General features: G+C 37.6%; 1 protein-coding gene across 11 annotated transcripts in view; it reads right to left on the bottom strand.

Moving 5' to 3' along the window:
• KIF13A (kinesin family member 13A) overlaps window positions 1-26,429 on the bottom strand; it is a 119,276-nt gene that overhangs the window by 52,862 nt on the left and 39,985 nt on the right. For 5 of the 11 annotated variants that reach the window (XM_021387961.1, XM_021387962.1, XM_021387952.1 and 2 more), the window contains exons 3-7: window positions 12,349-12,409; window positions 3,013-3,105; window positions 2,284-2,464; window positions 1,182-1,269; window positions 482-616 (exon numbers count right to left, since the gene is read on the bottom strand). In XM_021387961.1, coding sequence (XP_021243636.1) covers window positions 482-616; window positions 1,182-1,269; window positions 2,284-2,464; window positions 3,013-3,105; window positions 12,349-12,409 — 558 coding nt within the window. Of the gene's footprint in view, window positions 1-481; window positions 617-1,181; window positions 1,270-2,283; window positions 2,465-3,012; window positions 3,106-12,348; window positions 12,410-21,164; window positions 21,178-26,429 lie in introns of all 11 variants that reach the window. The other 6 variants (XM_021387955.1, XM_021387958.1, XM_021387956.1 and 3 more) reach the window with 3 other exon arrangements.

The following is a 26,429-nucleotide window of genomic DNA, read 5'->3' as shown; positions in this document are numbered from 1 at the left end:
CTCTGGCATGCTTCCTCTCTCTTCTGGTGTTCTCTCTCAATGTCATATTCTTGCCAATATTACTTTGATTATCCCAGAGCATTAAAACTAGCAGCATAGCTAAGAAAATTATGTATGTATACCAAACAAAAAATATGGTGAGTTACGCTAAAGTCTTGACAGAAAAGATGGAACAAATCAATGAAGAGATACTATAATATCACTTGGCTTATCAACTCTGAAATACAGGAGCACTTAAACAAGTTGAACAGTCTTGAGAGCTGAGGCAGCTTCAGTTTTAAAATGGTAAGCCATTTGTCTCCTCAGAGTTTTAGCCCACGTTAAGTGACACTACTGATGCACCTACAAATGCATGCAAAAAGCAGAAGCTGCTTCTTTTAATTGATCATTATTCAAAACAAACAGATCATTCGGTGGTGGAACAGAATAAAGAAAAAGAATTTACCACAACTTCATAAATTAAACCAACAGAAATACATACACCAGACTGTAGGTCATAAAGTGTCTGAGTCACTATAATGTTGAACACAGCATGAGAACGGCTGCTTTCTTCATTCATGTTGGTTGCAGCAACTGTTCGTGATTTGTTTCCCTCCGACATCAGTGACTCAATATCCTGGAGCATAAAGAATAAAAAGTGATGTCAGGATAAAAGCAAGTTTTGTGCTTGCTGAACAAAATTCCCAACTAGATGGAAGGGTGTGTATTTCTGGGGAGAGAGGAGAGGAGGATGTAGAAGAGAAAATTCTTTTTACATTTTGATATCAGAGAATCACACATATACTTCTATAAAGTAAGAGGTTGTATTCAACAACAACAAAAGCAAAAGGATGCATGCTGAAAGACCTAATATTCTTCATGCAGAAGCCTCAGATTTCAAGCAAACATGTCAAGAAAACGGATCAAGAAAATGTGATGTGCTTGGTATTTATTATATAAATGGGAACATGCAAAATGAAGTGATATTACTGCTATATTTTTAACCAACATAAAGGTGAAAAGAAAGCTTTTACAGGAAATAAATATTCCTGGAAGCGCTAGAGGAGATACCTGTGATTGTCAGAGGCTGCAAACACTTCTGAAACAAATATACTGGGTGGATACTAGTTTATCTCCAGTATGATTCCTATTGCTTAGGTACACAGATGCTATTTATAATTCTTTGATAGGTTTAGATTTACCTCAAAGTTTGTAACAGCCAGCTGAGACAAGCCATCTACATATGGTCCCAACACTTTGTGCTCTCGAACCTTAAGAGACTGCCGACTCCTATGGAATAAACAGTCTTTATGCACAAACCACTACTGTGAACTTTACTCCAATTAAAAGACATCTACCATACACAAGAATTTTATCATTTCATACTATGCAGCTGATTTTTTTTTTCAAATAATAATGGGAATAAAAATATCTTCCAGAAAAAATTTAGTTTAATTAATAATAGACTCAATCTAAAAGGTTTCAATCAGAACACATGAATTATTTTCAGAGCATCGTTCTACTCCATTATTTGTGGCTGAAGCAAAACCTGAAATGCTTCATTTGGAAGAAAGAACACTGACAGAGAAGGAAATTTAAAAAATCTCTCCCAACAATTTGCTTAAGATTCACTTCTCCATATGTTTTCCAAGTTTTAATGAAATACGTCAATGAAGTATAAAATATACCTTTTAATTTATTTGCATGCATCTTCATCTAGTGCAGTTACACTCAAGAATCAAAAAGACATACATATCAATACTCAGACTAAAAAAATACAATCAAGATCTTTCTTGTCTAGACATCTCCACATTAGAGAGCCTAACCAGTATTTCTGAGTCAACAAAACAGAAGGAATAAGAGTGCCAAGAGTATAGTTGGAAGCGTTATTCATTCCCATTCAAGAAGTCCAAGTTCTAAACCAGGAAAATCAAGTTGTAAATGAAACTTCACAGTCTTTGTAACTGATGAAAATTTATACTTGAACAAAGTCTGGGTCATATGGCAAATATACCCCAGCATTTTCTTCTACATAGCCTTGATTTCTGGTGTTACAATACTTCACATAGTATTTGTTTGCAACATTATTCTATTATATTGTATATTTAAATTGATCCACACCAAGTACTATTTCATATACAAGCTTTACACTGACATTCTTTCCGATGTTTGGTGCCTGATCCTTTCTAAAAGAGATGTATAAACATACATCATGAAAAACCTCAAGGACTTCCAGAATTGATTTCTACTTAATAGTTTCAAACAAAAACAATTAAGGTGGAGAGGGAAGGCAAAGCTACTCACCCTTTTGGGTCAAGTAGATCTCTGACTTTCTCATTGTAGATTTCCATATAGGACACTTCAACTTTAAAAGTATGAGATTCATTTTCTGCCACAGAGATTCTCTGAAATAAAGCACAACAGAGCCGTGGGATCAGACCCAGCTGCTCCGCATTACCCATCATTGAAAAGGATTTTCCTGAACCTAAGGGAAGAAAGGAGAAGAAAATGCTTTAGAATGCAGTTTCTGAGTTACTCATTTGTTCATGAAACATGTTTTAATTTCTCCAGATGCATGTATCAGAGTAACAGGACATGTTATTCTAGACAGAATGCTTGCTCTTTGCATTACAACAAACAGGGAAACAAAAAGAGAAATCTCAATAGTCTCTTTTCCTAGAGCCATTAGTTGGCCTCCCTTTTAACACACACAGACACAAAAGACTGAATGAGCCTTGGTTACTAACCTCTCCTTTCACACTTTCAAAGCAGCCTCAAGAGGTAGCAGTGAGGAGCATATTTACAGACCTAACTTTATACTGCCCACGGCTGTGCTAAAGTTACTGCGTGTTTAAATGGAAAACCAACCTCCAAAGAAGCGAAGCAAATACAAATCAACATTTAACATTAAACATTATGATATTTCTGTTTATGATTTTAAATATTATCAAGCTTAATATTTATGTTGTGCTATTCCTACTTCATACACATGCACAAGAAGCATTCTCTCCCTTCAGCACAAGCGACGCTTACCTGTCTGTCCATAGGCAAAAATACAAGCATTATATCCCTGAAAGGCCTTCTCAAGAATTCCTTCTCCAAGGCACTTGAACACCACTTCTTGACCTACAAAATAATTATAAGTTTGTTTTAAGTGAAGTAACAGTGAACGTTAACAAAAACAAGAAAAAGATTTTGGAGATTATTTTTACTAATGGGTGCATTAAGGAACAAACAATTTCATGTATAACTGAGTGAATGAAACTTAGTGCAACAGCTACCTCTGTGTTTAAATATAGTGCTCATTTTCCTGTGAAAGAAACATGGATTCAAATGAAACACGTAAGTTGAATGCTTAGAGAATAATGAAGATAATCTAAATTCTGTATTATTTAATTGTAAACTTTGCGATCTGCACGCATTCTTTAATCATAAACTTTACCCAAGAGTTCTGCAACAGAACTGCAATGAACACAACAGTGAACTAGAATACTAGGCATATTACAAACTTAATGGTAGAAATAGCTGCTCTCTTGGGAACAAGCCTCAGGTTTCAATACAACCCATTCCTATTTATTCCATGCTAAGGCAATGCTGGAAGTAAGACAGAAGCATCCTGAAAACATCGCAGCAGGAAATGCACGTTATGAGTATGAGAGACTTAAGCAGACCTGTCTGTGGACATATACTGGCAAATCTATAGTTGAAACATCAGCTACAGCATTTCATAGTCTGAAAAAAATCATCTTTCTATGCCAGGCAGATTTCAGATGTGCTTCATTCTTTCAGATGTAGGAGATAAAAGAGGAAGCGCATTTATTATGTTTGTGGTGGTCCTGTATACATTGTTTTGTTTTAAATAGTAATGCTCAGAATTTGTACATCACAAACAGGGTCAATGGGTCAGTTGTCTGCTGAGTTCTGATCTGAGAATGGAACCACTGGCATACATATCTAAAAGAAGAGCTAAGGACAGCTTTTACATATCTTCTGGTGTTTGGTTTTAAACTTCTATACACTACCTGATGACATTCTGAACGGTGGTGAAATCACCTATCTCAGTTAATTTAGTTTTAGCAGTTGCTATTTTACCAGTTGGAAGAAATTGTATGATGTATGCAATAGGACTTCTATAGCTCTCAAAATGGAACATCAAAAAACACCTCGCTGCACATTTATATGTTGCACGAGAATATTAACTTTCTGTGATCCTTGAGTAAATGGTAGATAACCGAACACCTGTAGAGCAACCCATGGAATGCTTGTTTGTAGAACGGCTCTCACGTATGCAAATAAGCCTAAAAATCTCTATTATTTCTATTTAACTTTAGCCTAATTTCTCTTTTGCTGCAAAGGAAAAACTACTTAATGTCAGGTCCCTGTGTATATTTTCCAATTGTGTTTCTAAGATACCAAAGGATTATTAGTACTGCTTCTTGGATTAACACAGTTCAGACTATTCAGTGCTTCCAAAGCACTGAATACAGAAATTAAACACAGAGAAGAGCCTGCTGTACTCTGGAATAATTCCATTTTCTTCCTTGGACATTCATTCACTTCTCATTCAACTTATGATCATTCAATCATTTCACGATACATATGTTGAGAGAGCACTGCTCAACAACAATGTTCCTGGAAACAGCTATGGGGAATGCTAACTAACTACTGAAGAATGCATGAAGGAAATTTATCAGTACAAGAGCTTAATAAGAGTGTACAATACACAAAAATGTACTTTCCAACTCTTGAAGGCATATTTTGTAGTAATCAAATCAAACATACAAGGAGCCAATTACTATGTTGCTGATCAAGAGTGTAAAATCAAGTAAAGATTGGAGCTGAGTAAAATCGTTAAAAGGCAAAAAAAAAATTGTGAGTGAAGAACAAAATCATTTGTCAGAAGAGGAAAAAATCTTTATTGCCCACTTCTGACTAGCAATAAAACACAACCTCCATGTTTCCTAAGTAAAAAACAGATATCAAAATATTACAAAACTAAGCATAGTCATGAGAATCATGAGATGACCTACAGAATTTCTTACTGCCAGAGGAAGAAGGCAGTTCAAATTGTACAGACAAGAGGGGATTCTTTTTTCCAGAAAAGTTTTTATGAGCTCAGCAACCCAGACACTGACAAACAGGCCATTCAAGAGTGATGTTTAGAGCAAACATTTGAGCTACCATGAGATAAAATAAAATTTGGTCCTAAATGAAAAGAACATAGAAAAGAACAGAAGAATGTATATTTCAACTACAGGTATTTTGTTATTTTTTTCTAACGTAGTGGTGGTGCTCCTGAGGGCAGGAGCATATCACCCATGAGCTGATATGATCCAGGATCACATCCATGATCCAGGAGATATTTTCATCATGCAACATAATTATTTCCCCCATGCATTTTATTAACTAGGTCCTGCAAATTGATTACAAAATTTATATTATACAGAATTATCTCTAAGTGCACCTAATGTTAAAAAAAAAAGAAAAAAAAAGCAGTTTTATTGTTTATATTACCACATTGTGGTTTTGCTAAATAATCTCACGTTGTCTGGAATTAAAACTCCTGCTTATTTACAAGACTTTTCTTCCACAGATGCCTAGTGCTTAAAGAAGAAAGAAGGGGTTTTAACTCAATTCTAATTTAATTTCCCAGTATAGAAAAGTCTCCTCTTTTCCTTCCACCGCTATTCAGTTTCCAGAAAAATTTCCCTTAAACCTACTTGTTGAATCTTTTAGACAGGGATGCCCAATCTTTCAGCTGGATAAGACCATGTAGCCTCTTAAGGTGGCAACTGAGGCCCAGCATTTAAACCCCTTGTTCCTTCTCACATCTTCTGACCAAAACGTGGGCAAGTCATAGGTGTTTGACACATGCATGCCACCAGGCAGGGGAAAGCACAGCCAAGGCTTTCTTTGAGCCTGGGAGTGAGTGCTGAGCTGCCAGCCTTCACAGGGCAGACTCTCCCATCTCCTCCTCCCAAAGGGTGAAGGAGAGCACAGTTTGGTGAGCTCTGCTTGCAGACCATTATCTAAATAATCTCATTTCAAGATCAAATGCTTCCTTTACTTTAAGGAGCAAGACAGTTACAGTGGAAGCACACTGCAAGAAAAAAAATTCAGACAACATTGCAGTATGCTCTGTAAATGGTCACAGCACAATTGGCTGAAACCCTATCACCATCCTTCTAGGGATGCACTGCTAATTGAAACCTGATAAACACTGGTGGATGCCAACTCTGTCCTGAAGACACACCAGAAAACAACATCAAGACAATATGGAAACCTTCTTCCCCTTCACCAGACAGCTCTAACTGCCTTCACAGCTTCAAGACATTATCTGTACATTTTGACAAGTGCAACTAACAAGCCTGGTGCCAAAGTAAAAAAGCATCCAAGAAAAATCAAAGGAGAAACTCTCAGACTCTAGAATGCCACTTCCCGCAGGAGACTGACCCAAGAACCTTTTCATCAGACACTCAGTACTGCCACCCACTGACAGTGTCCCACAGACATACATACTGAGACTACCAACATTCCCTCCTTACTACTAGCCACACTAAAGCTTGGGAAGATTTCAACAGTCTAGACAGTATCTGAGACTTATCTGAAAGCTACAGGAAACTCATCTTCTCAGAACTATATTTCAATATATCCAATTCTTGGAACTTTCCAATGCTGGTTGTCTGCTATTATCTGTACCAGAGGCATTTTAAGATGTACTGCTGCAGCTAAGAAATTTTTTCACGTGTTCTTTACCTACTGAAATGACTCGGTATTTCAGTGGCAAAATTATAAAACAAAGTAAAAACATCAAAGTATGCCAGTGCACATATTAATAATGGCTATTAAATTACTAATGATTTTAAAAGAAAACCTTGACATTATCTGCATATGAAAATCTCCTAGCTAGAATCTCAGAGTGAACATGAACTACCAGAAAAATTAAATTAGGGAAATACGTAAGATAAAAAGATCCCGAAAACAGAAAGACATATCAACACACTGATATGCAAGAATACAACAACAGTACATCATTTTCAGAATGAGATATCTAATTACTTTCTCTCCTGTATCTCTATGTTGTTCCCTGTTCCTTCAGATCAAACCCATTCAAGTTCTCAGAAGCCCCAGCTGGAAGATTCAATCTGACAACTTTCCTAGGGAAAACTACACATTGCTGAAGAACCCTAGGACATGTTTGTGCAATCTGCAGAATGAAGCCAATGACTTTTACAAATTAAGTTTGTATATTCCCAGATCACTAGACTGGTGACTGGTAACCAGATATGAAAAGAGGAAAGGAAAGAAAAGGGAAGGTGAGTAAAAGAGAGACTACTCTTTCCAACTAATAGTAATGGCTTTTAAAGTAAAAGCCATTAATATTTATGGCCTTTCTTAAGTTCCTCTCGTTTACTGACAAACTTACAATCAAGAGGTACTGAAACAAAAATTACTTTTAGCGCTTGGTTTTAGATAACCGGTATCCCAGTAATCAGCAACTTGTCAATATGAAATACAGATAACTGTTTTGAGCCGTTCCACATGTTAGCATGGATTTGCTCTGCCAGGTTCTGACTGCAGTGTTAGGATACTTTGCTGCTGCTCCCTTACATGGAGAAAGTAACTGAAACCAAATAACTTCTTATGAACAACACTGAAAATTCAAGCTGGTCGTGTCTTTCTATGGCTTAACCTCTAACCCTGAACATTTTAATACATAACTGCAATTAGTTCCAAGATGTAGCAGTTAAAATAAAACTTGATCTGCAGCGATTAGAATTATTTAAGCTATGCTGGATAATAGTTTTAGAAGAAACTCTTTAAAATCAGGAAAAAAAAGGTCCACGGCTCATCTTAATAAAAAACCTAAAAGTGGTACAGCTGGTATAGTCTAACTCCTGTAGCTCAACATGACAGTATCGACAAAGCCCTGAAATCTTTGTATTCAAAGCCCTGTGTCACTAAAAGATCTGGAGTGCTTACAATTAAGCGTCACAATGTCTGTACTTTAACTGCCTGATTTAAACACTCCTAAAGCCACACTGAGTAACTAAGTTTTCCAAAAATGTACTGGTCAGACATCAGTTGCACCACCTAAAATCAAGCCCTACATACTAAATAGACTCCTTTAAAAAAAAAAAAAAAAAGTCAATGGAACAGTAAGAAAGGGATGGGTTTCAATATATTTTCACGCTGGGTAAGCCAGAAGTACAAACAGACAGACACTTCTGTCTGCTCAAAATCCACAACATAAAATCACTCATGAGGGTAGGAGGCTACGATCCTTCAAGACAATTGAGTGGTTCGTTTCCTTTTAAACCAGCTGCTGGATGAGCAGTAATCAGCATATCTATTTCATACAAAATTAAAGCTTAGGCTCAAGTCAGGCGTTCAGCCTCTCAGGACAATGCAGCAGAAGCAGATCTGAGATTTCAGGTCAAATGTGATACAGCTTAGGAGTTTAAGGAATGTCCACAGACAAGTAGATACAAAGTGGGGAGTGGGGTCCTTAGAATGGACCTGCCTAAGTGCTACTGAAGTTATTTCATCAGCTCTTGAATCTTTCCCAAGGTGAAGGGTTTCTTTCCTGCCTTTTAAAAATCCACTTCATTGCAGACTTCAATAGTCTCTTACTGTTGTCTAGGCTCGCAAAAATAATTCTTCCCCTTCACCAAAATGTCTTGCTATTATTTGTCTTTATGAGCTTTCCAAGGCAAGAAGGTATGTTCTTATCCATGAACTGACTCTTGACCATTCAAGTCAAGAAACAAATAGTAATAAGAAGCTACTTTTGCCTATTCTCAAAATCTATTCCATAGAGCCTGTCAGGCAGAGCTCATCCCTTGTCCAGATCAAGTCAAACTCATTCTGTCCTAAAGCCAAATCCCCTTCCTTCCTCATAATCTATTTCCTTGACACATTTTTTTTTCCTGTCAGGTAAAGGGTTCACACACTTGTCAAATTCCCAACTACGCCTTTCAGAATTAAATCAGCAGTGTAAAAGGCCCAGTAACTAGCATGTGGTGGTCAGTATAAACCCAGCTTTGTAACCATTCTTCACATGGAATTATACAACTACCAAATTGCTCTGAAACACACATTATCAGTAACAGGAGTAATTCTCCCACTATCTGCTAATTGGTTGGGTTTATTAAAAAAAAAAAAAAACACAAAAAAAACCCAGACACGTTTCCATGTAGATTACACACACTTCGTTTTCAGTCTTAAGGAAAAGTCAAAGGACAGTCATACAAGAATCTCCCAGATAAGAGAAAGTTCCAGACAAAGCTGCAGCATGAGACAGAAAAAAGAAGCTTGAGTGAAAGGTGAATGAGCTTCCGGATCTTGCAATATCCACGCTGGGATATCAAGTTGTTACAAAGCCTCTATCTCTTGCAATATCTGAAACTGACGCATCATCTCCACAAAGGTCTGTCAAAGAGCTTACACCTCTCCATTGCTTCACACACCTCACTGTCTTCATGAGATACAGTCCTGCAAAGACAGCTACAAAGATGCCCTCTATAGGTATTTTTTCTCGCATGAAAGTAATCCTTACTACTTACATCAGTGATATTGCTGGATCATTTTAGAATTGCAACGTAACGATGCCCTAATTTTTTAAACACTGGATGAGAAACATTACCCAGTTGCCCACAGGATTAAGTCTACGCAAACAAGAATCTTCCTCTTGTGCAAACAATATTACTAAGTGCAGGTAATATTGCAGATCAATCAGCAAAGTAAAAAAAATAAAAAATAAAAACAGCCCAGTGTAATAGCTTTAAAGATCCTGTGAGAAATGTGCATTCCCAAGGAAGTACAAGTTTTGTTTCTGTTGACAGGAAAAACACAGAAAAGGTATCTACAAATAATTCTGACATGTTCTCTGTGATACACATCACTGTGGGAGGGGTTTGGCTTGGTATCCCACATGGTGAATCTACCAAATTTTTCATATAGAATAATATGTACAACAATATCCATTCAACCTAATGCAGGATGAGTACGCTTCAGTTTTGCACAGCAAGTAATGACTGACAGCGGAGGCTCGCACTTGAGGATCTCTTTTTAAAACGGTCACATCTTCCACTGTATTTCTGTGATTTAGATTAAAGAGGTTTCCAAGTTACTAAATTTGTCTCACGTACCTTTTTGCATCAAGAATTTTACTTAAGCTTGAAGCTCATACACTGCTCACATTTAATAGCACTGTGGACTTAGCTATATCAAGATTTAAATATATTTATTTTTAATTGTGCAACTAATCACTGCTCTTGCCAATGACAGTAAACTCATACACCCACATAGAACTAAATCAGGCAGGAAGTATCTAACACATCTGCCCAGATTCCAGATTATCTTCCCTGCTGTGGTCCAGTATTCAATCATGAAACTACAGTTTCCACAGCTCTAAAAGTCGGGTTGCCAGGTGGCTTGTTTGGAGTCCTGAGCTTGTTAGTTCTGTAACAGTCTCTAGTACAATATCTGGACAAAGACTGCATGTATATTTGTTAAGTGCCTAGAACAATGGCATTTGGTTCCAAAAGAACAGCCAAGGGAATTATTAAAAACCCTTATCAAAACCAGTAATTGTATTTCTTCAGAACAGTAATTTAGGCCAAGCTCTGAAAGAGACTTAAGCTAGCTTCGTAATATGGCTATGTAAAGGCCAACACCTTACCACTTCAGCATTTGGTTTGCCAGCTCTAGAACAAGAAGCATTACTGTAGAATAGGACAGTATCAGTTCATGCAAGAGTAAGTGAACAAAGCCAACAACCCAGTAACTGAAACAGAATTTTTTTTTTTTTTCCATTTTTGGTGTTCTGTCAAATTCGTTATGTTCTAAAATGTGAGGGCTGGAAGACACAACACCATACAAAAATACACAGAAATAATTGTTTTAGTTCTTCTTTTCATATGCCAGTCTCAAAGCTCATGTTCTTACTGTATTTCTGAGATTAAAAAAAGGAAAATTGTTCTCTTTTTCAGGCAAATATTATCTGCATAGGCAAAACACATCTTACAACTTCGTAGACAGTGAGAAAATACAAAAGATGTAGCAGCATTCTAGAGTCCAGACTGACAAAAGGTTAATCTACTATCATTTAGACAGTACAGCTTCAGTTCTCAGTCAAAAAGAATTTCATCACAACTTCTCAGAGAGCTGACAGAAATCTAATTTTTATTCGAAATAAAAATAAGCTAATCTGGAATCTCAATTAATTCAGCTGGAGATAGATTAAACTAAGATAGGAACAAGTTTAACTGGTTAAAGGTGTTTCTCTGGTCTCCGTCTTCTCTAAAAGTGGGTTAGCGTGATGGTGCACCCAATATGTGCAGCTCTCACCTGCACACTTGAGACACATCAAGGCAACATCTGGGTTTGCATCATAATCCCTTTCCTTTGAGAGGAAGTCTAGCTGTGTAGACACAAAAGGAGCTGTTGCATGCTCCAAGGGATCTACCAGTTTGAACTATGAGTCCAGTGCACTATCTGTTCAGTGCAAACACAGACGCTGAAAGTCAAAACAAAACAAAACTGTTTTCCTGAGGAAATCTACATTGCTCACACAAGCAAGGAATATAGCAGATCAAGCACATTTCCTGTGATTCAGGATTTGATTCAAGTCTGAGACGCATTCTAGTGAACACTCAAACTTCAAGATTTCCTTCAGACCATAAAATTTCTTAATGTGAATACCTCAACTAAAAACTGTTCTTTTTTCTCTTTTCCATAGACCACAGCCTTGAAATCCTGGCATATAGGGCTGTAACAATCAAAATAAATTCTCTTAAAAAATATTAATGTTAATACACTAATCCAGTTATGAGAAAGTTAAGCCCTGAGATGATAATCTAGTTTGGAATGTCCAGCTATTGGAGGAAGGCATCACAAAGCTGATCACTCAAAAACATCGGGAATCTGAACAATCAGAATATGACTGACTGGAAAGATGTGAAATAATCACACCATTTCAGAAAAACATGCACAGGAATGAAAAGAACAGAAAATATACTTTCATCACTAGCTTTAGCAAGAATTAATTTCTGAACCTTAGGTGACAGAAAGAATCTTCAGAAGAGACTCTTTTGGGTGAAGAGGAAATACACTATAGCTTGCATTTAAAGAAAAGCATCCCTGTCCCAAGCAATATACTGGGCACCTTAAAGCTCATGTTCCTTCTTAACAAGAAACCTAGCACTCTAAACCCCTGTTTAAAAAAAAAAAAAAAAAATTTGCTTCTGTGAAGAAGTCCCTTGAGCATCACAGTACAAAACATTAAAAAAAATGTATTCACAATAGTCTAAGCTTTCATATGTTTTCAAATTATTTACGCTGTTGAATGCACATAAAATAGCTTACCTGCATATTTTGTAGTGTTTGATTCATCCATGGACCAGAAGCAGTGATCAAAGGCAAACACCTGTAGAAGCACATAAAAGGCAAATGAGGAACTCAAGCTACAAAGCATCTCTTAAAGTCGCATAAATCCACAACTGCTTAACTGGAGACACACTCTACTGTTTCTATAGATCCTAAATCAGAACTGTAAAAGGCTTCAGCAATGGGAATACTTTTTGGAAATCTTAAGATTTGCAGAGTTGCAATATTTTTTCTGCCTGTATTATCCAAACTACAAAACACTGCTTAAAAAAAAATTGCACATTATAACACAACCAACACACTAAGCTGTTTTAAAAATTGGACATACGAGCCAGTTAAAAAAAATTTTCTACCGTTTACGAAGCCATGGAAAAGAGGAAAGAGGGAAGAGGAATAGACAGGTGTAGTAGAGTCCCTGTGTAAATGTAAATAATGTTCATCCTGATTCAAATTTTCATTGCTAAAATTGTCTTCAGAATCAACACGTACTGTGTAAATGCCAGCTCCGCGTAGGTCTTACACAGTCAGAGTATTTCTCCACAAAAAAAAAAGTGACTCCATCACTGACTTCCAGAATAAAGTCAAACTTTGTAACTAGGGGGGGGGCAAACAAACAAACAAAACAGGAAAACACACCCAGGCCATCGTAAAGACATCACTACCTGATCTGAATGCAGAGGACACAAAGTGTGAAGAAGGAGAAAAGAACAAAACAAAATGAGGCATCAGACTCAAGGATGGAGGTTGGGATCAGCTGGGAAAAACACAGCATTGAAGAACCAGATGTGAAGAAAAAGGATCTTATTGAAGAAAACTAGTAGCAATATAGCAGGAAGCCTGTGACCAGTAAACAGCATGCTGCTTCTACATGACTGTAGAAGAGAACTCAATGTTTGTAGTAACATCAGCGAGGAAAGCATATCTATAGCACAATGGTAAATTGTGTTCTGGCCCTGTGTCTGTTGACACAGAGAGGCTGTAACTGTTATTTCCTTCAGTGCATCAGCTGAACAGCCTGAATGTTAGTTACAAAATCCATGGGGCTGGGTTGATGCTAGCAAGCAGTCAAGCCCCACGTGGCCACTCCCGCTCTCCCTTATTTGCGCAGGACAGAGAAGAAAATAGGAAGAACAAAAACGTACAAACTTATGTGTTGAGATATCCTGCTTAATAAGCAAAGGAAAGTAAAAGTACAACAAGCAATGCAAATGCAATTGCAACACTTCCCATAAGCAGACCAATGCGTAGCCAGTTTTCGAGCAAGAGCTACCTGGCTGAACACTCCCCACTACATTTTTATTGCTGAATGTGATGTGATATCGTACAGGATACCCCATTTGTCAGCTGTCCTGGATTAGTCCCCCCTAGCCTCTTGTGCACCCTCACCATTGCAGAGCGAGAAATGGAAAAAGCTTGGGAGCTGTGCAAACACTGATGGGCAATAACTAAAGCATGGGTGTGTTAGCACCACCAGGTCACAGATTCAAACCACAGTGCCATGTGGGCTGCTATCGAGAAAGTTAACTCCATTCAGCCAGATCTAAGACACACAAATGCTCCCATTTGGTGTTTCAAAAGCAAGTGGAAGTCATCAGTTTATCCTAGTCCAGAAATTAACTTCCCTCTTCAAAGAATTTCAGGAGACAATGCACTCTTTGCTGCCAGTAGGATGACACATGAAACTGCTGTCAAAGCATCAGCAAGCACAGGAAACTATGGCACTTTGTGCACTCCATCTCTTAAAATAGGTAAGTTCATGTTCACAAATCGTGACAGTTTTAGCTCATCTTTTGGACGTTTGGTTGGGTACCATAAGAAAGGGGGAAAAAAAAGAGCAGTAACAGTATTAAGAACTAGAAGATGCATTGCCTCATCAGGGTTATATTACTATATAGCTTCAGCTCTAGCCTACTTCAAAGAGCAAGACTGCAAATAATTACATTAAGTGCTTCTCTCATGTGTAAAAAAAACCCTCAAATCTCTTTAATTACAGCTTTCGTAATTAACATTTTGAGAAATATGTCTAAATATACAATGATTTACAATTGAACTGAACATGCTAAAATCACAGAATGTAAAATTTTATTCCACATAACCTACTCAAATACAGAAGGAGGGAAAAAAATCTAGAAAAATTCCACCAATTTGAGCCAAGGAGGTTTTTATAAAAGTAGGATTTCAATGGCTGTAAGTCATCTCCTTTATCACATGCTTGAAGACACAGACAGTGACCAACAACTAGCTCCATTCTTGTCCATGAAACTAAACTAATGCTGACCAAGGTTTCTGTCAGCAGTAACAAAACATCACTGAAAGGACTCAATGTGCAGAACTTGCTGAGGTAACTGTGTAGCAGACATCAATACACCACACACAAAAATTTTTACCAAGGAATTCTAATGCTCAAGGAAGGACTACTTAAGAGTCTAAATGAATAAATAAGTAGTATCAGAAGACCTGCCTAAGCTAAGAGTCAATAGTCCAGCAGCTCAATAGAGGAAACCACAAAACGGCAAATAGACAATGTAACTGTTAGACAGACAAGCTAAAAGGATGACCACTCTAATGAAAAGACTTACTATCACATCAGCTAAGGATTCCAGCTGGGTAGAAACAGAACGATATTCAACATAGCGTTCAACGCACTTGTGAACCTGAGACAGTGTCCTGTAAAAGCACTTACAAGCCATAATTTGATCCAGCTTGCCTTTCCTGCACATCTGAGAACACTACAGTACAGACAGTTAATATTAGCAACTGACAGTTTTATATTGCCTCAAACACATCATAAAATACAGTGGGTGTTCCACATTTTACCACGGTAAACTGATTGTAGATTAACTAATAACTGAAATTCTTTCTTATATTTTGCTCTTTTGGGATCCCGAGGGAGGCAGAAAGGAATCACTTTATTAAAACATTGCTTGGGCCCAAATTTTCTGTGCCTGGTCTTCCAAGACTCAATCTTCTTAGTGAGACATGCAATGCAGGTCAATATAGAGTAAGAGCCAGGAGCTCTATTAGCAAAAACACAAGATGTCCTGAGATAAACCCTGAAATGAGGAAGAAGGTGATAGATAGTTTCCTTTTTGGTTTTCAGATATGCAGAACTCTCTTGGATTCTCTGCTGTTATAAAATCTCCATGCAATATACCTGTAGATTAGATTGTAACCAAACTCTTCCTAAAATGTCTGTTACTGCTGGGATAAAATAGCAAGATAGAATTTTGGCTTAACACAGCAACCTCACCTCCTTCCATTTCTTCCAATTATATGCAAAATATATCAAAGGTTTAAGAGAAGACTTGACAGTGAGACAATGCTTAGCCCACAAGAGTGAAATGAGTTCTGGAATTTCCTTCTGAAAAGGGGAAAAAAACCAAATAACTCCACAATAATCTAACAAGGAGGTCTGACTCACTTACTCCAATACAAATAGAAAGAGACAGCTTCAAGAACCAGGACATTTCCCTGCTGTTAGGGAGTGAAAGATGTAGCTTTGCCACTCACTGAACTGTGAGCAAAATACAGCATTTACTTCCCTTTACTTCCAGACCTTCATAAAAGCAGGGTGCATTTTAAATAATTTCTATGCCTTTATTCATCTTGGTTCAAATCTAAGTCTAAAGAACTCTCAGTCATCAATAGAAAAACTTGAACACTTTAAATAACTTTTATAGCCCAAGAAGTTGTTTCTCTTCTCTCATTCCACTCTGTGAAAATTTTCCTTACGGTACTGACTGGGTAACAAAACCTAATCTCTCTATGATCTAACTGCAAGCTGATAAATTACAAACAAAAACCCAATTGTAAGGATCCAATCTAACAGATGCCTATTCTGCTCCCTTGAAACAAAATACTATCAGCAGTGGACCACACAATCCAATTCAGAGAGGTTACCCAGTTACACAGGCTAATGTGCAATGACATAAGAGGTCAATACAGAAGCACTGTAAGCCAGTTTCATCTATTGTCCAACACTTCTTCCCCTTAGTTAAGGTAGCAAATCATGACCAGATTATTCAATGACTCATTGTTGTGGTTTAATCTGGCAGCAGCTCAGTACCTCACAGCTGTTCATTCACTCCTCCCCACTTGAGTGGGATGACGGAGAGAACTGGAAACAAAACTGAACTCGTGGGTTGAGAAAAAATTATTTGCTAACACAGAAGAGGAAAATGGAAGCAAAAATGCAATGGTAACAATATACACACAGCCACAATGCAATTACTCCCCACCTACCAACTAATGCACAGCACCAACACAAGGACGGTCAGCACCACGAGGTGGGCAATTAACGCTGTTTCAGCTGAAACCAGGACATTTAATATAAACACTGATCTTGTAAAGAGACAAATTAAAATACATGCTTGCAGCCATTTCTCATAGAAAAGCAATTATCTGGTTTATTTTAAAAAGGTAAAAATTGGTCCAAAATGATTATACAATAAGGAAGAGAAAAATTCTGCCTACAAATAAAACAAATGTAAATATAAGGTCTTAGTAAGTTCTCTATTAAATGAAAAAACCATGACATGGATTTAGGCTAATTCTAGACTGCTCTCTAGAAAATCATAAAATCCTTAAGTAATGATTACTTCAAAAAAATAAAATTAAAAATACATCAGGTAAAAAAGTGGAAACTGCATAACACATATAGCAACCACAGGAAAACTCTTTTCTCCACTGAAACAAGTGCACAAAAATTTTAAAATTACTTAGATTAATGATAACAGAACAGAAACTGTGAGCATTCCCAACCAAAGCTATTTACAGGACAACTTGGACCTCTGGAAACATAGATTCTAAATGCAAGCATTAAGAGAGTAAGAAATAAAGCATTTAAGAGTAAGGTCTCAATCAGTAAGGCTCTACAGCACTCACTTAACTAAGGCACTTAATGGGAAACACCTATAAGACACAATCTGAACGGAATAGTGAGACCTTTTTATTCATTTATTAAGTATAAGGATGATTGGCCAGCTTCTGTTTTCCTGGCCTCCAGTGCAGAAGCTGCAGGATATGCAGTCCTAAGAACAGCACACAAGCTTATCTGGGGATACCTAAAAATATGCTGACTAGCACTTTTTCTTTTGATACGAGCCTGCAGAGCAATCAGGTTTTTTTTCTCTTTGATTTTATTCTCTCTGAGATCCATTTCTCTGAAGAAGGTATGAAAACCACTGTCAATATGAACATCAAAGGTATCAGAAGTGCTGTTAATGCTGCAGCCTCAGACCCAATACTCACACTGAGCGCTGAAAATGTCTTTTTCATTTTTTGGAGAACACAGAAAAGCAATAGCGAAAATGTTTACCAACATATTTCAAAACTATTATTTAAACACATTTGAGCAAAGAGGGATTTGTGACAGAAACAGAATTTTTTAAACTACAAAAGCATCTTTTACAAATTTGTTTTAAACATATTCCGGAAAATCTATTCCATTTGGCTGTTTTAACACTGCAAAAAAAAAAAAAGCCAAGCGTTCTCAGTTTGAAATTCAACATTTAAAACCACCAACTGTATCTCCACAAAGATTTCCTGAATCTTCAGTTGCTCTAAGCATTTCAAGAATGTCTCTGTGACCCTATGGACTCCTATTTCTGCTTTACTGTTACAGTGATGTCAATTTCATCGTCGCTACTTTTTACAAGATTCTCTGCTTTAATGTAGCAACTAAAACAGACATCTAGATAAAAGAAACCTGCCAGTAAATTGACATAGGTGGGCAACAGCTGCTAAACCAGAAGCTCTGAGTGGAGCTAAGACACCAACATTTATGTGTTTGTTGTATTTTTTTTTCCCCAGCTCCATTATTCCAGTGTTTGACTTTGCACAGTATTTTCAATCTAAGTGGCACTACAGTTGGAAAAAAAGCTTGGAAGAGGTTCCACAGCAAAGCAGGGATGCTGGTCAACACATCCACCATATCAGTGCAAAATCTGGACAGTTAACTCAAATTCATCTCAAACTGTACCTGTGGCTTAAAATGAGACAGATGTTAAAGCAGACGAGCCATTGTACCTGGCTGCTTCTCACAGAATCAGAAAAGACAGCCAAGGAGTATTAACATTTTAAATAGACAAAACAATATTCTGCAGAACTTGTTTTTATTAAAGCCCCTAATCAATGCCTTCAACAATTAATAATTTAAGGGTTTATGCATGCAAGTATACGTGAACTACTTACAGGTAATGAGTACCACATCCAATACTAAGTGCTTGCCTGATTAAGCTATATGACTTGATTAGTTTAGAAAGGAGCCTAATTTCACATTATTAGTTCTTTTAAAACCTAATCTTCCGTATGGACTAGATCGAGCCTGGGGCTTTCAACATCTAGCAGTGCATTACCAAGACTGAACATATTCCTCAACAAACACCATCTATGCATCTATACAATATTGAAAATGCACATTCACCAGACAGCTGCTGACATCTTTATTACAACTGTTCAAGTAGCTAAGTGTACATTATGAATTTGCTAATAAAGTCTACACCAGTAAGTGATATAAATGGAAGCCATTAAAGGAACTGATAAGAAGTTGGGCACAGTTTGCTGAGCACCTGCTGAATGGCAAACACAAGTCCTACCATTTAAAGAAGTACAACAGTAAATCTGAAGGCAGAGTTGGGCATAGCTCACAGATCGCAGATCAGAACAACTGTTTTAATTGTCAAAACATTACACTAAAAGCCCAAGATCAGTAACATACTGAAACACGACACTTATAGAAAAAGATGAAAACTCTCATACCTTTACATAACTTTTCCTACCATAGTTTCAGAGCTATTGAGTTGGTCGGGAATCACAATTCACCCATGGCTAATGAGAAATTAGATCACAAAACATAAAAGAAACTTTCAACGCTGATGTAATTTCATTAATAAATCCTAATTTGAAGACTGACTGTGAAGGGGACTCAAACAGCTATGTAGTTCAAGAAGAATCCTCATCTCATTTCATGTCTTGAAATACAAAATGTATTTGGTAAGAAGCATCTTCTGTCTCAAACTGATCAACATTTCACACACCACCTTAAGTTGCAGTATTATAGCTCAAGGATATCAATGACCATCTAACTATACCTAGCAATTATGTGGCCTATATACACAACTATGCAGCTGGTACGCTTTTGTGGAAGAAACTCAAGGCTGTAATTAAGCTTTTACATAAACATTTTTACATAACATTAGTAAAAACTTTATTTGCCTAGAAGGGAATATGAATGGGGCAGTACAGAAAAGGAAGGCTCATTATTATTTTTTTTTGTTAAAATTACAAAAAAAAATGGAGGCTTGCATGTTTGTTTTTTGTTGTTTTTTCTTTGTTACTTTTCTTTTTATAGACGATAAAACTCTTTTGCACTAGGTACATTAACTGGAGTTGACAGAAGAGCTTTATTGCTTTGGAAAAAAAGGAAAAACTAAAAACCAGATTCACCTTTTTAAGAGATTCAATCATTCAGGGAATGATTGAACCATTTCAAATGGAAATATCAGTGTTATTTATTATTATAATTGTCTTCTTTTTTTTTTTTTAATTTTCACCTGCTGCGATCTTAAATTATGTTTGGTTCATATGATTATTTCAATTCATGCTAAAAGAGATTTTGTTCCATCCTCCCATACCTAATGGGAATAATACAGATCACTTACTGAGATATTTTATTCTTACACCTTAAAAATAACCAAAACAGTATTCATACACATTTATGTATATGTATACTCACACAAAAATAGCTATCTGAATCACATAGGTACGTTAGGCATCTAGATAGATAAATAGATATCCATCTTAATTTTACTTCCCAGAAGGCTTACATAATACTCTGCTATGCCTGTAGAAGACACATCAGACTCACACATAAACTATTTCTTCAAGATTACAAATCAAAGAGAATAATGCAAAATAAACTCATTCACAGCTCTCTGCTATGAAAAAAAAAAACATCCAACAGAAACAAAAAGGACAAAATCATCCTTTCCATTGCTGAGGCAAAATACCAGTATGCTGGGGTTTGCATCTGCTGACAAAATGTAGCAGACGTGCTGCTTTTACATTATCATTGTTAACAGCCCTGTACTGATACTGTATTTCTCATCCCAGTAAGGCTCCTCTATCCCAATAGAAACAAACCATCATTCTCATTCCTTTCCCCTGCATTACACACAGAGTATTTTCTAAGCAAGTTCTGGCGTTCTTTGGCCACTTTGTACAAATTATTAATTCTTGAAGATCACAAAATCATAGAATCATATGGGTTGGAAAGGACCTCGGGTGATCATCGAGTCCACCCCCCCTGCTAAAGCAGGTTCCCTACAGTAGATCACACAGAAAAGCATGTGAAGAAATATCTCCAGAGAAGACTCCACAGTCTCCTGGCCAGTCTGTTCCAGTGCTTAGTTACAAACAAGAAGAGTTTCTTTTTCTCTAGATGTGTTTCACCGCCTTTTAAAACAATACCCACTATAAAGAAGAATTACACGCACCAAAATGTTTTACACATTACACTGATTATTTGAAAGGTATTTAGGAATGCATTAAAGTAACGGTTTGTCCTAGTCATAGCTTTAAGAAGTCATGTGCCTTAATCTTCATGTCAATTGTATTAAAGCGTAGTCTTTTGCAATTATCAAGTTAATTTTGAAAAATGAGGAATAGAGGTTTCTTTAAATGTGGTTTTCTTTATCAAAGCCGTATTGATCACATTCTACAGGAACATGTCAGACACTTTTGCAGTATTAAACACTCTTAAAGGAGGCCCAAACATAAAGAGAGAGAATACTTACCTTAGGTGGTTTTCTAGAAGATGGGGAAAAAAATCAGCAACGATGAGGTGAAGTATGAATTCACCATTCACATAAATGGAAGGTAGCAGAAAAAGAAAAGAAATAAAAACAAAGTCAGTGTACTTCATTACTATAATCTGAGCTTTTTTGTACCCACAATGTATTTAAGAATAATCAAACCAGAAGAAATCAAAAGATACTTATATGATATAGCATAGATTTTTAACAAGTATCAGTTATTCCTTAATCATTAACATAATCATACATTTAAAAGAGAGGGAAAAAAATGTAACATTCCTTACAGCTATAAAATCTAACGGCACTGAGTTTCAAAAATGAAAACAAGCATTCTTTTTCTTTGCCACAGAAGTCAAATCACTTCACATTTTGTGGTAAGCTAAAACAGCCTAGAAACTGACAGATAAAAGCACTGGGGCAAAGCCCCACTGACTTCAGTAGTGCTACGCATATGAGAACAAGGTAAGAGTCAAACAGTTGTCTCTCACTGAGCTTATAGAAATGTGTAGAAAAATAAACCTGTATTTTCCCTGGCCACAGAAAGCCTACGCAGAACATAGCAAACCAAAGCAACAACACCATTATTCTTCAGGCACGACTCCAATTGGTGCTGTCATAAAAAGAGCAGAGGTAAAAAATTTCAAATTGAGGATACCAACATAGAGTACTTCGACTTGCCCTTCAATGTTTTATGTTTACTCCGGCAGCCATGTGGTCACACAGTAAATTCAATTAGTCTGTTGGGTTTTTTTGGCAGGACCGGTCAAGTCAGGTCACTGACATGTCTCACTAAGCAGCCCTGTGCTTGCTAATGCTAATGCAAGAGAAAAGCCAAAATACAATACAGAATTAAATCGGTTTAGGCCATTCATGAAAACTACAATCTTGCGCATAGCTTTAAATTAATCTGAAGTGATGCACGCTAGAACTTTCTCTTCGCATTTCACATCAAGCATACACATGTGACTGATGAGAAAAAAACACAGCTAAAAAGGTCTGCAGAAAAGAGCGCAATCGGAGAATGCAATGAGGTTTACAAAATAAGAATAAGGATGCAGAGTCTCCATACATCCAACAAAAAGGACAGGCACTCTACATAAAATTCTATGATACCAGGCAGATATTATAGTCTAAGTGTAGAAACACATGAGACCAAGCCCTGCTTTCCCCCACCAAATCACATACACAAACTTCACAAAGGCAGAGGGTGGAAATAACACTTTGAACAGTCTGTCTTTCTATCGCCCCACAACCTGGAGGCTCAGCAAAAAAAGGCTGAAAGAAAGACAAACACAAACACATCTTACACAATCCTTTCTGCCTTCTCTCAGCTTATACCTCAGATGACACATTTGCCTAAACCAGAATTACATAGCTGGCATACGGTACTGGTATAATGCAAATACACTTCGCCTCCTGGCCAAACCACCTCCAGCAGCCTTACCCTCTCATTAACAGCAGCTGCCCAACCCATGGTGAGCTCACAGGTGGTTCAGAACTTGTGCTGAAATCACTCTTATCAAGTAAAAAAATACTATTTTGCTGTACCTGGAATATTTTTTCATTTAATGAATTCCCAGATGTGATGGAAGTCCAACTTTGTCAGCTTATCTAGCCAAAGTCTTAGTATCAGCTCTAAACTTCCTATTCCTACTTTAAAGAGATATTCCTATTGAGGGAAGTTATCCAAACTTCTTTTGAAAGGTTTTCATTTATTTCAAATGCACTCATATCTTGAGAAATAATTCAAGAATGTATCAGCTTTTCTAGGGAATTCCGAATATGTAGCTGTCGTAGTTCAGTAGGGTCCCCATTCAGTAGGGTCAGCTATTGGTCAAAGAAAGCAAATGCCAATGCCAAGTTTACCAACTGGTTTTCTGTTTGATAAGCCTCATATGAAAAGGGGTACAGAACATCACTTCAGTAAACAACTTCTTTCACACATTTTGTAACACATTTCCTTAAGCAATGCAAGCCTTTTAGGAAGTCTCTCATTTTCCTCTGATGGCCGTGCTAAGGACAACACAACAGCAACTTTTTCAAACATTGGTGGACAGCATAAGTTTCCCCATTGGAAGCGAGATCCATTGCCAGCTTCCTGGATGTCACAGCACAAGGAGCTGCAGCTAAACTCCTAACTCCTGAGGCAACTGCCAGCCTCAGCAGCAACAACGCAAGCAAAGGCCTCTCAAGATCAGTTGTCTTCCTTTAGAGGATATAATTTCTTTAAGCCACTCAGAAGTCCCAGCTAACCAAGTCACTGCAACCCTTATTCCAGCAATGATTCAGATGGAGATACAAATACTTTTTTCGGTCAAAAGACTCAGGCTAATAAAAAAAAGAACTGTTTACAGTTTTATTGAAATCACACATGTAGCAACTTAAAAGTGTCTTATAAAACCTGCATCAGCCTCAATCAATTTTCCATCAAAATATGCTGCTTTCATTTTATTTTTTTCAGATGTGTCCATAGTTTCTTCCCAGTGCCAGAAGCCAGCATCTTTTCAGCTTCATAAAAAATTGGATTTGTCTCACTTTTCATCACACCTTGACTGAGTAGATCTGGTGATTCAGTGTCACAGGTTGGGGGGAGGGGACAGCAGATCACAGAGCTACAGCAATTAACATTTTTTCTTCCCAGACTTATTCCATGTCCCTGGAAACCTACACCAGCTTTATCTTCTGCAGCAGCACCAAGTTTCTCCTTAGCAAATATGAAAGACGCAGAGCTCTTGGAACGGGTCCAGAGGAGGGCCACCAAGATGATCAGAGGGCTGGAGCACCTCTGCTATGAAGAAAGGTTGAGGGAACTGGGCTTGTTTAGCTTGGAGAAGAGAAGGCTCCGGTGAGACCTCATTGTGGCCTTCCAATACTTGAAGGGAGCGTATAAACAGGAGAGGGTACAACTGTTTACATGGGTGGATAGTGATAGGACAAGGGGGAAATGGTTTTAAACTAAGACAGGGAAGATTTAGGTTAAAAATTAGGAGGAATTTTTTCACTCAGAGGGTGGTGACGCACTGGAACAGGATGTCCAGAGAGGTTGTGGATACCCCATCCCAGGAGGCATTCAAGGCCAGGTTGGATGTGGCTCTGGGCAGCCTGGTCTAGTGGTTGGTGACCCTGCCCACAGCAGGGGGGTTGAAACTAGATGATATCTGAGGTCCTTTCCAACCCAGGCCATTCTATGATTCTATGAAACATATGCCAAGATCTCAACTCAGAACGTGTCTTTATCTCAATTTTTTTTATCTACAGAGAAAAATCAATTCCTAGAAAGCTTTGTGCTAATGCAAACTACTTTTTCCCTACTGTATCTCGCTAAAACTACACACAAAATGCTCCTCAGCTTTGCTAAGAGAGGCAATGCACAAAATAAGGTTCAGTTCTGCTATAATGTTCTGCGCTAGAACATGAATGTGAAGTCTACTTAACTGCATCCATGTTTTCTCTCTGCCATCTACCAACTCCCCATGGCAGCACACAATGAGATGTGTGCATTTCCTCTGTAGTTTAATAATAAGGAAAAATAAGGCACTATATATTGTGACCAGAAAACTAGCACTATTTAACAGGGAGCAACAGAAGACATTCCCTCACTATGAGCATCCAGAGGTGCATGGCACTGTGACTGTAATGACAGTCAAATTCTGAACCGCACCAATGAGGACAGCTTTTGTCCTGTAGTGATGTTGTCAGCATTCCCAACCAAATGCCACTTTCACCAGAGAAAAGATCATCTCAAACATCAAAAAATGTGAAAGCATTGGTGAACGTTCCTCCTACAACTCCTTCCATATAATGAGGTTTCACCACCACCTTTTAAGACTGTCATTTCTGGTAGGGGTAAGGTGGTTTTTAAAATGATCCTGTAGGTATAAACCCAGGTATTCCACATTGAAGGAGACAGGGGAAGAAGACACACTTGAAAAGTAGGTCTCAGTCTCTCTGGAATGACACCCACATGATCCAATTCTTCTCCAATAGGACCATGCCAAGAAGCTAAGTAGGTTACAATTGTACTATAATTACTTCATATTTTGGAAAGTATTCTGTGGATTCTTTTCCTTTCTCACAATCAGTTAATGAAGACAAAGCAGTAGTAACCAGCTATGTTAAGTAACCACTGGTAGTATCTATAGCAGATGATGAACCAACCACAGGGTTTCCAGCTTGCTCTTCCAAGCTGACTCCACCGCTGACGCCACCAAAAATCATCATCCAAAACACTGACTCTGAAATACCTTTTTGCTCTCATCGCATGTGCAATCACAGCAAATTTACAGTACTCACTGTTTTCCCAAATATATAATTAAATGTTTATACGTAGTGGCTACATAGTCATCAAGGTACTTTTCAGGATCACTGGCCAGAAGAACTATTAAAAGTGACTTCCAGTATAGTAGAAAAGGGGAGAAAAATCTTTTTTTTTTTCTATGACTTGAAAAAATTCCTTCTTTCTTCCGTGAGCATAAAGATCAGCAAACTGAGATCATCCTGACAGATGTAGAAAATGTATCCACATTTACCTGGAGCTCTCCCTAGCAGCATTTAGTACTTACAGTTTTCACACCTTGCCTTCCACATATTCCTCACATGCAGTTTATTCTGTTGAGAATTCTGTAATACGAGCGAATGAATGGGCCCTTTGTATCAGCCTACAGCCTGACTGTTCCCAGCTATGTCAAGCCGGAACAGGTTATCAAACTCATTGTGCTTTAATGTACAAGCAAGGATGTAGCTCTACACTTCTCCCCTCCTCAATTTCACCCCCACCTTTTCTTATCACCTTTCCAGCCCCTGGAACCTAAAGACAAGTTGACCAAAACAAATATATTTTTTTCTGAGATTTTTTGGTATTGTTCTTGTCATTCTCCTTGTTTCTTTTCTTTTGTTTTTAAATCAATTTGCCAATAATGCAGGCCAAGAACAACCCAGAATCTGTATGTGTCTGCATCATTCAGAGGCAGAGTGCAGGTGAACTAGCCAGTAGTAGGATCACCACAACAAATGCCTCTTGCTTTATTTGATCAAAGTAACTGTGTTGTTTGCCTGAGTATATAAGGCTGACAGAGCGGCTGTAGCAGAAATAGCAGACATTCAGCACTCGTCCCCAGAAACAGCAAGTACAGCAAGTGCGTAAGAATAGAGATGAGGTTTCTATTAACCTTCACGGGAATATCCTGCAACTCTAGGACCCCTCACTGTTGAGTGGTTAATCACTGCAGGTTGTTACTAGCAGGCTTT

The sequence above is a fragment of the Numida meleagris genome, chromosome 2, assembly GCF_002078875.1.
Source record: "Numida meleagris isolate 19003 breed g44 Domestic line chromosome 2, NumMel1.0, whole genome shotgun sequence".
NCBI classification, from domain to species: domain Eukaryota; kingdom Metazoa; phylum Chordata; class Aves; order Galliformes; family Numididae; genus Numida; species Numida meleagris.
This window is presented reverse-complemented; position numbering and strand designations above follow the sequence as displayed.